General features: G+C 47.0%; 1 protein-coding gene across 6 annotated transcripts in view; it reads left to right on the top strand.

The window, feature by feature from the left end:
• CACNA2D4 (calcium voltage-gated channel auxiliary subunit alpha2delta 4) overlaps positions 1-12059 on the top strand; it is a 1390363-nt gene that overhangs the window by 1230280 nt on the left and 148024 nt on the right. For all 6 annotated transcript variants that reach the window (XM_069628636.1, XM_069628639.1, XM_069628635.1 and 3 more), the window contains one exon: positions 3171-3246. In XM_069628636.1, coding sequence (XP_069484737.1) covers positions 3171-3246 — 76 coding nt within the window. The remainder of the gene's footprint in view (positions 1-3170; positions 3247-12059) is intronic.

Here is a 12059-nt window from a genome sequence, read left to right as displayed (position 1 = left end):
TTCTCTCAATATGGGTCGACCTAAAAGCAAACGCACACTCGGACAACAGTACTGCCTTGATACTTCTAGACCTACCCGCAGCATTCGACACAGTCAAACATGACATCCTCATAAGGAGATTAGAAGGACTGGGAATAACAGACACTGCCCTATTATGGATCAAATCCTTCCTGACAAACAGAATGGAAACTGTATCGATGAAACCTTTCAAGTCCAACCCAAGAGACCCCACATGCGGAGTAGCACAAGGATCATCTTTCTCCCCACTTTTATTCAACATCTGCCTATATCTATTAATCAAAATCATCAAAAGACACGGCCTCACCTGCTACAACTACACTGACGACACACAAATAATCTTCAAAATACAAGACAGCCAAGAAGTAAACACACCACTAGAAAACTGCCTTTGTGATATATTCAATTGGATGAACTTGAACCTCCTCAATATTAACCCAGGCAAAGCAGAGATAATGATCATCACAAAAAAACGGAGGAGACTTCAACTGCATCCCTTGGCCAAGAGAACTCGGTACGACCCCTGCGCCATCGACGATTGTAAAAAACCTGGGGGTTCTGATGGACAACAATCTCACTCTATAGCCACAAGTAAATGCTCTACTCAAGAAATGCTTCTTTCTCCTGCGAGCGGCAAAAAGGATCCTACCGTTCCAGTCATTCGCCAAGAAAACACTTACCCTCATCGCTCTGGTCATGTCCAGAGTAGATTATACCAATAGCCTATATCTGGGTATGCCTGAACGACTTCTAAAAAAACTACAACGCATACAAAATGCAGCAGCCAGACTCCTTCTCAAAATACCCCGAAGAGAACACATTACACCTGTGCTAAAAATACTACATTGGCTACCAATAAAGCAATGAATAAAATTCAAATCAATGTGCATCACGCACAGAGCAATTCACAACCAAGGCGTAGAATACCTGAGAGATAAATTACGCCTACACCAACCGACAAGAACGCTCAGATCAAGCAATGACATCCGCCTGGAACCGAAACCAAACAACAGAAGAAAACTCGGGGAACCTCTTTCTCTCACCAGGCACCGAAAACCTGGAACGACTTACCAAAGAATATACGGAAAACATGAAATCACCTAGTATTCAGGAAACTGCTCAAATCCTGGCTCTTCACTGCATAAGTAAAAGACCAACCAAAAGAACTCCCACACCGCTAAAAGAACATTGAATGTAAATACCGATCCTGGTTCCCACCAACCAACCGAATAATAACAGAATCCAAGGAACGCACTACACGACACAACATAAGACATAATGAGAGATAGCGACAAGAGGAGGACACTAAAGACTGTACACATAGGCCACCCCCTTCTTGTCTACATATCCACCAGAGCGCCTGGGGACCGACTCCGTTGGTGACAGTGCGCGACATAAACTAACCTTTAACATCTAACATTTGTATCACAATCTCATTTGTACTGATTCTGCGGCCCTCTCTCCCTCCTGGGATGGACCCGACTGCTCTGTCTATGCTGCCGTGATCTCGGGTGGTACAGCTTGCACTGGGAGTAGAGTCTTGTGCTGCCTCAGTTGAAGGGTCTTGCTAAGCCTTTAGTTGGACCTCAGAGAGACTGTCCTAACACGGGTGGCAGCGATGGGATAAATGTGCATTACACTACATTGATTATTGATATACTTTGTGTCCAAGGGAAGTTTCGCACTAATACCTAAAATTCTTTTGGGTGTAGGCCTCTCTCACCCTATGCGGGACTCTCGGGTCTCGCTGTGTTATGGGATTGTACTGAATTGTTCAATTGTTTCTCAAACCCAGCGAAGTGGGGCGCTGTGCTTCGCTGCTCAGTTGGGCCTGGACCCCTGTCCTGCTGTGCAGGACTCACAGGTCTGGCTGGTTTCACACCGTGCAGGATTCACAAGGTCTAGGCATTTGGCCGTGCTGTGGGGATTAGCTGCAAAACATAACCCATTAACCAAAAAGCTCAAACTTTCTGCATACTTAAATCACTCAAAAACGAATACAACCATGTCTCGCACTGCAAGCCGTAAGCACTTCACCACACTGCAACAACACATAAACCGCAACAACAGGACACGAGGACTGACATCGCTCTGATACTCACACCAAAGCTCAGAGCACATTCTATACTGAGATGAAGCTGCCAACAGAACACCAAATCTCTCACTATACTACTCCTTCTTCACCATACTAACCCATCCCACCTTCTCGTTTACAGATCCGCCAGAGCGCTTGGGGACCAATTCCGTTGGTAACGGTGCGCGGTACAAATACATTTAACATGTAGGCACTAACAGGTCTCACATCTTAACTCATGACCTTACTCTTCATCAGCCCCACATGCTTTGCTGACTTTAGAGTAGTCTTCGGCCCGCCAATCATCATATTCTACTAAATCATTCTTTTTGGTCCAATCCACCCCTTCATTTCCCTGCACATGGGGGTGCCTCCACGCTGAAAGTTACAGAAGCCCTGGGCTGGGTTGAGAAACATACCTACACCTTGAAGGCAAGTAGGATAAAGTAGGGTCATGGAAGTCATTTAGGGATCGGTGGGAGTCATATTGCAACCGTTGTGTTCTTTAGATTCACACCTTTCAGATGAGCCATATCCTGAGTCTCTGGCGCCCAGCAGGGCGGCAGTACTGGCCCTGTTGTGCCCCATATTCACACTAAATTGGAAACATCAAAGAACTTATGGCTCGGACGTCTGAGCTACACTAGATACCTGAGGCTATTATCATCGTTAAGATGAGGGCTCACCAAGGGCCCCACTGGGACCCCTCTATTCACACTTGTGAAGCTATGTCTCCCTTGTATCTGATTTACTAGGATTTCCAAGTTATTTATCATTTTTCTTTTCATTTTTACATTTATAGTAGGAAGTCTTGTATCCATTTTCTGCAATGTCACCACGATCAAAGTCCCTGTGATGTCCCTCCCTTTGACATCATCTGGCTTAATTATCATGCCTTGGTATTTCCTCTAATGTAATCAGGTTGCCATTTATGGTACCACTATGGGATCAGTGAAAAGACAACAGAGTCAATGGCTTGTTCCCCTTCGAATATGTACTGTCTTTAGCAAACAGGAGGTGGAGTACCTATTGAGTGGGCGCAGGATTAATGGATGTGTCTTTCTGATTTCTTAAACAGGGTAACCCTCTTTGATTACCAGGCCATGTGCAAGATGCCATATCACCACCACAGCGGTGCCCGGACCCTCCTCAACGTAAGAACTCTTTATCCTGTATGATTGTCATTCAGCTCAGAAGCCCCGGTCACACATTAACCCACTATAGGAACACATGTATCTAGCTACATACCCACAATGTTGTACACAGATCTTAAGTATTAAACAGCAGTAAACCGATGCACACTACTGCACACATGTTGACTGTGAAGCTGTGGTTCACAGATGTTTACTGGTCAATTGTAGTGCGAGGATACTGTGAGGGATCAAGAGTAAAACTCGGACAAAGTGGGTTTTCAAATGTGGGTTACAGACTTTTATGATGCATAAAGGAAAGCGGGTCAGAGAAATCCCATCTGTCCCCAATTCTAAGAGGGATTTCCCTGCCTCAACAAAACTAAGCAATGTCTGTGTCAGGATCTTAAACCATAAAGTGGTCCTGTCCTGTGTCCAAAAACACTAGACTGACCCTTACGTGCTAAACTTAATATAATGTGCATACATGATTTCTGTGAGCTATTTACTTGTAGCTTTTCAAAGTACAAAACATAGAGCTCTAAAGTGTAACAAAGAAAAGTGGCATAACGCTTTACTAGAAAAAAGGGTCTTCCCTTCCCCTATGTTTCCGCTGGTCTTCCAAAACTTCCAGAAGGAGAAAGTCATTCATATTTCATTGTTATCATAAGGAGACCACTTTCTCCCTAAGTCCTTCTTCTGGTCTAGTGTTTATTTTCACAGTTCTAAAGAAAAAAGAGTGAAAGAAGACAACTCCGCCTTTAGACCGGGTTCCCATTTTCTCACTCCGCAGATGGAATTTTTAGATCTCCTTTTCATTATCTTCAATTCCTTAGTTCTTTAGGGGTTTGCTCTCTCTCTTTGGATCTTGTCCTTCTTTAAAAATGATTACCACTTCTCCTTTTGTCGTTATCTTACTCGTGTTCCAAGGGGAGTGCTCTTAGCCCTTCAGTTGTTCTCAATACTTTATTAGAGTTCCAGTTTTTTTCTCAAGGGGGAGACTGCTCATCCCTTGAATGTCCTTAAAGTGTAATTCAAAGCACATACTTCTCTTGAATAGACACAGTTCTCTTGAATGGTTTGTTCGGCCTTTCCCTTGAACCTACTTGAAGCACATAGAACTCTCTTGTTACCGTTTTCACAACTTCACCGAGGGGTATTGACCCCTGGACGATCTTAGTCTTTTCCCTTTCCCGGTTCACTCTCCTGCCAGGGTATTTGCAACTTTATAACTTTGTTCAGTAAGAGGTATGGATCCTCCCTTTACCAATGTTTGACAATTTCAGATTGGGATTTCAATCCCTTGTTTTTAAAATGTTTCTTCTGGCCCCTGGTTTACTTGCCTGCCAGGGTGTTACTACTTTCTTACTTGGGTGCTGGTCCCAGACTCGCACGTTGCCTAGATCACCATTCTGCCAGGGCTTTTCCACCTTTCATTCACTCTCTGTTATATCCAGAAAACAATCCTTTTCATATGCTGTGTCACCGACCCTTTCTTAACAATGTGCACATCAGTATTATTTCCCTTGCTTTGGCTCTTAACAATGTGGCTCTTGATAATGTTCGTAGCAGTTTCACTGTCTTTCCCTGGACTTTTAACAATATTTTTATTGGTATCAACTATACCGTCTTTACTTAGACTTGTAACAATGTTTGTATTGCAATCTACTGTTTCACTTCCTTCTCGTGGACTCTCACGCACTATGTTTCGTATGCAGCATTCTCGCTGAAGCACTCCAGTAATCCGTTTACTCTCCCCAGGATTACTGGTCTTCTGTGGCTGCATCGTTGTTCTTTGCGTTTCACCCCCAGCTTCACTTTCGGCCCGCTCGCTAACAGTGAGTTCTGTGAGCCGCTCTGCTTCCACCTTCCCTCTGTCGGTGTGTGACTGCTCCAGCTGCCGTTGACAGAGACGCTGCAAACTTCTTCCAGATTCTGTTCTCTGTATGTCATGTCTCTCCTCTGCATGGTGTTCTGCAGTCTGCTCCTTCCCGGTCTTCCGAACAGTGTCAGAACAAGTTAGCTGCAGCTGCACCGTCTGCCAGTCTCGCTGCTTCTCTCTCTCTTGCTGTTCATCTGTGTCTATTTTAAACTTCTCGGTGTTATTTTGCATTCTCCAACTACTAGATCATGTCATTGGTTTACCGCGTCTGGTCATCCACATTACTCCATCCCTCTTTTTTTATTTATTTATCTTATTGAGCATTTGTTAGGTGCCTATACAACTGAATAGTGTTTCAAAGTGCCACAAGGCTAAATAGGGAGGGAACAGGGGAAAATAACAATGGCAAAAACAGCAAAAACAGCAAAAACAGTCCTACTAGGCCTTGTGGCAATCGGCCATGCAAGTGCAGTGAGGAGAGGTGCAGGAGATGGGGGTGGGGGGGAGCAGAGCAGTGGTCAAGTGCTGGTGGCATGCCCGGGAGGGAAGTGCAACAGGAGCCAAGGAGGAGAACCTCAGGCTAAGTGCTTAGTGCAGGTGACTCCCAAGGGTGGGATACAGAGCCGCAAAGGTGGTGGCGGGTGCTGTTATTGACTGGGAAGAAGTGCCTGGAATCCTGTGAGATTACTGAAGAGCAGGCCACCAGTCACAGCAGCAGTGGGCTGTTTAGGATGGAAAGGAAAGAGGGAAAGAGTTAGAGAACAGCAGAGTTTTGAACATTTTCCGGAACTTGTGGAGGTCCGGCTCAAGTCTGAGAGGGGCAGGGAGGCTGTTCCAAAGGTAGGTGCCAGCCAAGGAGAGAGACCTGCCCCCCACTTACTGCTTGAAGAAGCATTTGACAGTCAAAGAATTGGAGTTAGAGGAGCGTAGGACTCTAACGGGGCAGTACTTAGGGAGGGAAAGCTGTATGTAGCGGGGACCCAGGCCCCAGAAAACCTTGTGGATGATGCAGAGGGTCTTGAATGTGATCCTTGCAGCCACCCAGAGGCAGTGGAGAGATTTCAGGGCTGGAGAAATGTGATCTCTGGGCTTGAGCCCAAGGAAAAGTCTTGTAACCCTATTCTGGATTAGTTGAAGAGGACAAAGGGAGGAAAGAGGCAGATTGAGGAGGAGGCTGTTGCAGTAGTCCAGCCTAGAGAGAACCAGAGCTCTGGAAACATTGAGCTTCTGGGGAAAGGTGAGGAATGGGAGAATGCCTCTGAGGAGGTGATGCTGAAAGTTGTACTTCTTGGCAAGGTCCGTAATGTGAGAGGAGAAGGAGAGCGAGGTGTCGCAGATGACCGCAAGGTTTTTTGCCTCACAAGAGCATGAGGGGAAGAAGGGAGGGGACCCAAGGAGGGCGGCCAGAGAGTGGGAGGGAAGCAGGGAGCAGGCGTCGCAGTGAGAAGGATCTCTGTTTTACTGGCATTAAGGCAGAGATAAGCAGCAGAGCACCATGCCTGAACAGCAGTCTGGTATAAGAGAGGAAGAAGAGGAGGGAAGCTTAAACGAAAGCTGCTTGTCATCCACATAACACTGGAAGTGAGCAGAGAAGGTGTAGATCAAGTTGGCCATATGGGCAAGGTAGATATTGAAAAGCCACAGTGATAGGTTAGAGCCCTGAGAGACGCCGCAGGTAGAGAGTGAGGTGGCGAGAGGAAAAGTCCCAGTTGTACTTGGGAAGGTCGGTTAGAAAGGAAGGATGTCAGCCAGGCCAATGCCCTGTCAGTGATGCCTGGGGTATCACAGACGATTTATGAGGATGGCATGACTGACCACGTGTCAAAGGCAGAGGAAAGATCGAGAAGGATCAGAACTGAGGGAGAGTTGGAATCAAGATTTGAGAGCAGGTCTTCATGGGTGATCAGGAGAGCATTTCTGTGCCTCTGGATGCTCTGAAGACAGAGTGGTGGTCGTGGAGACAGCCAGCAGATTCAGTGCAGTTGGTCAGTTGGGGGATGGCCAACTTCTCCAGGAGTTTGCCCACAAAAGGGGTGATGGAGATAGGGCGATAGTTAGCTGGCAGGAAGCGTCAGCAGATGGCTTTTTTAGGAGACGGTGCACAAGGGAGTGCTTGTGGGGTGATGGGGAAAAGCCAGTGGCAAAGGAATGGTTACAGAAGTCAGCCAAGGCAGGGGTGAGAGGAGATGTTGTCCTGTTTGCATGAGACTTTCATAGAGCAGTGTAGTCTAGAGACCTCATCTGTTGCAATGGGAGAGAAGGCAGAGAGTGTGTGGGAGGATTAGAGGGAGGCCAAGGTAGGCAAGAGCGGAGGGGGCGCAGAGTGGAGTAGAGGAGAGTGAGGACAGGATGTCCTTAGTTTTGGTGGAGAAGTGGGAGGCCAGTGCAGTGCAGTGCAGAGGGCCTGGCTGGGAAGAGGAGAAGAGGAGACTGCAGTAGGACTGGCAAGTTCCTTTGAGATTTTGAAGTTGCCTGGTTAGGTCGCCTGAGTATCCTGTGCCCAGCTGTGTCTGTGCTCACTTTCCCAGCCTCTTTGGCCCTGCAGGTGAAGCCAATAAAAGGCTGGTTCACCATATTGGAATTTGCAGGCTTGTGCATGCAGGTATGTATGTTGGCAGGACCCACACATGTTCTGCATTCTTGACTCCCCTTGGAACCATAGAAACAAGCCTGTCACAATCAGATAGCAACTTGGTAAACTGCATCAGCACATTCACATTCCCCAAATAGAGTGTTTCCTGCAATACCTGTTCTGTGGATTTCTCTGCACATTTGTGAGTCTGATACATTAAATGCCGAGTAGAGGTTGCAAATGCCATGTGGTGATCTCATCCAGGTGCCCGAAGTCCTCTGCATACCCCAATCAGGCCCCACATCACATAGCAGGTGGTGGTCCCAGCCACCTGAGTCACCCACACGCACACCTTAAGGGCCAAGCGGGAAGACATTGGCACAGACTTTCCCCATTGCTTAAAGCCCCTGCATGCCAGCTTTGGAAAAGCTGGTGGGGTTTATCTTTTCCTAGCTCTAATTTTGGAGATACTTGGAATGGAGAGGGCTATTGACCTTGCCTGAGGAATTCTGCGGCTACTCCTAACTGCCCTCTAAGGTCACTGTCCGTTCCCAGTGCCTGGCCAATGGGCGTTCTCCACTTCTCAATATCACAGAACCTTTCTGCAGGGATTGTTGAAACCAGGAATGGAATTCAGGTAGATCAGTTCCAGAAAGCATTTGTCTGGGGGACCCTGGAATCACGGCCATCTTGGTTCACTGTGGACCTTGAGCTGCACCCAATCATTTGTTTATATCTCTCGATCGCTGTGAATGTAGGGCATGGGGACAATGTCATTGGGCACTAGGTCCTCTGTAAAGTTCAGGTTTGCTCGATACACTGATTGTCTACTTCCAGAGTCCAGTAGGGCCTGCATAGTTGCTGCACCTATTTTGACTCACAGGAAGTACACTTTGAAGGGATCGCCTTGGGCTAGATATTCTGTTTAGCCTCGATAGCTTTGTGTGGGTGTCCTTTCCACAGCAGAGAGCCAAATGAGGGTGTTCAAACCTGTTGAGATTTGGTCCCAGTGTTTAAGTTCTGGAATAAATCGTGCTGCTTTTTTGTATGAGTTGCAACTGGTAATTGGCATAGTTGTTTTTTATTTGGCCTTGCCTAGAAGCTATAACAGTAGTCCAAGCATGAGAGGTCGGGCACTCTGCTGAACTCCATTTTGGAAATGGAAGTGTGATTTTGGACCAATTTATCTTTTGGGCATTAAGAATTTGTTATCAAAAATGATTCCTGGGATATTTTCCTGGTGGGACAGGGTTGGTGCAGTATGTATTAGGGGTGGCCATTTGAAAGGTGATTTTTCAGGAGAGGAGATCCCAAAAATGACTATCAGCCTCATTAGGAGTTTGGAGGTAACCATGGCGCTATTAGCGCCATGGCTGCCTCCAAATCCTTACTGACTCCGCCCTGGTGAAAGGAGCTATTACCGCCCCATTCCAAGGTTGGCGGGGGCGGTAATTCCCCATTCACCAGGGCCCTTCCACATTCCCATTTGAGCCCCCATAGGGCTCAATGGGAATGGGGAAGGCGCTAATAACGGTACCGCAAATTGCGGTACCGTTATTAGCACCAACGTCCCTTTGCCGATCCCGTCCTTAACGCCTGGTAAACCAGGCGTTAAGGGAGGACCCGCAAAGGGAACTCATAATAGGGCGGTAAGGGATTACCGGTACCGGTGCCCTTACCGGTACCAGTAATCCCTTACCGCCCAGCTCGTAATGAGGCCCATGTATGTTAAACATAATTAATGTGCAGTAAAATAATTGAGTAAAATAAAGATATTCAAATATAAATGCACCTTTCAGATCCTCAGTTCGTTTTAAGTAAATGCACAAGACTTCCCTATATATTGTAAACAATCAATGTATTCTCTATATTGTGCGTTCCCTTCCCTTTATTGTTGTAGACAAATAATCAAATTCTTAATGTTTGCAAAAAAGATGATGTCATTCTAAAGGGATCTGGGACACTTTGTTGCAGTGGCCATTTCACCGCATTTTCCCTCGCATTTTCCCCATCTGCCACTAACCTAAAAATCAATCATATTTTCCCCCTAACCCGCCCCGCCCCCCTATCAAATGCAGCAAAAAATACCACAAAATTAATGTTCACCAACTGTTCTAAAATAGCCACGTCAAGGTGGGCGGGTACCTTGTAAACATGGCGGATAGAGACACCTATTGGAGAGAAGTAGTATTGCTGCTCATCTTTTCATGTGATTAGTGCACCAGGAAATCAGGTTGGGCAGGTCAGCTTGGGGAGCCCTGGAAGAGCCCAACTCATGTGCCATTTTTGGAGACTGCCAGGGATCAACTTTGGGTAATGCATGCCCACTTAAAGCCTTGCCCTGAAGGTGTGATTATCTAGGTAGTGTGTGATTCAATTCAAGGCCGTTCTGTCTGTTCCCATGTGTATTTGTATTAATCTTTGTGCTAGCATCTGATATAGGCCTGTATGTTAATGTTAATGTTAAAGATCATTTGTAACGCGCATTATCACCACCGAGGTGGTCCCCTGGAGCTCTGGCAGATCTGAAAGGTAGGATAGGGGGGGTTATTAGGGTATAGCGGGAATAGGTAGAGCAAGAGTTGCGATGTTCTGTTGAGAGCTTCAGTTCGGTTTGCACTGTTCGCTGAGCTTGGGTATGATTCACGGCTCAATAGATTCCCATGTGCTGTTGTGCAGGGCTATGTGTGGTTTGTTTTCTCATTGCAATGTAGTGAAGTGTGTGCAGATTGCTGTGCAGAGAGGTGGTTATGTTTGTTTTGCGTTTGAGAAGTGTATGCAAAGCTTGAGGTTATATGGTTGGGTTAGTAGGGCTTATTCTTACCTCGTTGCTTTGGACTTCTATGCTCGACGTCTCTGTCCGTGCTGTGTGTTGGGTGTTTGATAGCAGTTTGCTCGCCAGGTATTGCGCGTGGTGGTGGCTTTCCTCTCTAATTGTCTAGCGGTTTGTGGGCATGAGGTTGTGCAGGCCTCCCCGCCCCCATGCTGGAGATGTCTATGGATTGGGGGTCTTGGTTGTCTCCCCAGGTTTCTTGGGTGTGATCTCCATCCAACAAGGACCGGGTATGCTAAGACCTCCTGGGGGGTACCTGTTGTTGGTTAATTCTCCAACGCCTGCAGCTGGGGTTTCTGATTCTGGGCTAATGATTATAGTGAGGTATTGTGGGGGGGTGGTTCTTTTTTGGGTCTCTGCCTGGCCTGTTCCTTTCATGTATGCACAGTGAGGTGTGCTCCATTTCCAGTGGAGTCTTTGTTTTTCCTAGTCATTCCCTTCTCATTCTGAGGCAAAGAGCCAAGCAGTTTTCTGAATTTTAGGTGATCCTTTGTATTGCGTATGTGTTTTGGGAGGCAGTTCTAGGTGTTTTCTGCCAGGTGGGTGTTGGGAAAGATTTCTTAATTGTGGGTAATTTTCCTTCCATGTGGCAACCCCTAAACATTTTGCTATTGTTTTCACCCTGATCTAGACTTTGCCAGAGAAGCGCAGCCTTCTGCCGCACTCCTCTGGGCTTTCGCTCCATTCTTACGGGGAAACTGATATGCTCTTAAGACAGTCAGTACCGGGAAATGTCGTAGTTCTTTTATCATGTTGCAGCTTTTGAGCAACATGACACAAGAGGACACTGTAAGCTAAGTTAAAGCTATCTTGGGTCTCTAGTCACTCTACAGGCCCTAGACACTCTGGATTGTTAACGAACGGTGCAAGTGAATCACGGACGGGACTGGTGGCAGCGATCGTTTCTTTGTGTTTTGAGCTCCTTTTGGCTGTTTAAGTGCATTTCTTGCGCTTAGCCCAAAATGGTGGCCTGGCTTCCAAAATGGCCAGACCACGGGGCTCTTTGTCCTGTCCGCTGACCATCTTGCCCCCTTCACCTTCCCGAGGTCGAGCCGACCCAGGGCCTTCCTTATTTGGGCATGTACTTTTCCGCAAAACACAGATGCTTTTGCGGGCTTCTACAGGCCTTGTGTGTGCCTCCAGGATGTGGGCTGGGATGTCTGGTCCCAATACACATCCTGGGTGCCAGAGAGTCTAGTGTGTCTTGAATGCCTGGGACCACAGTGGTCCGTGATAGGTCCACGTATGGTGTGAGTGTTTTGTGAGCAGATCTCCCATTGGGTCCTCTCCGTTTTGGCGCAAAGGGAACCCTGGATAAGAGGAGGCTGGAAACACCACTACCATGTCGATCTCCTGAGTTCTCACGAACGACGGATACAGGAGCCAAGTATCCTGCAACTAAGAGGCTGAACCGAGGAATCGCTGGTGACCCGCTGAAGGACTGCTCCTCTGCACTGCTGTCGCCCTGTGAGACCATTTTGCCTCTGATCAAACGAGAAGGCCTGTACTGGTACTTCGACCCTTTGGAATAGTGGGAACAACTATTCTCG

This window comes from Ambystoma mexicanum, chromosome 12, assembly GCF_040938575.1.
Source record: "Ambystoma mexicanum isolate Mex_15411 chromosome 12, UKY_AmexF1_1, whole genome shotgun sequence".
Taxonomy (NCBI): Eukaryota; Metazoa; Chordata; class Amphibia; order Caudata; family Ambystomatidae; genus Ambystoma; species Ambystoma mexicanum.
This window is presented reverse-complemented; position numbering and strand designations above follow the sequence as displayed.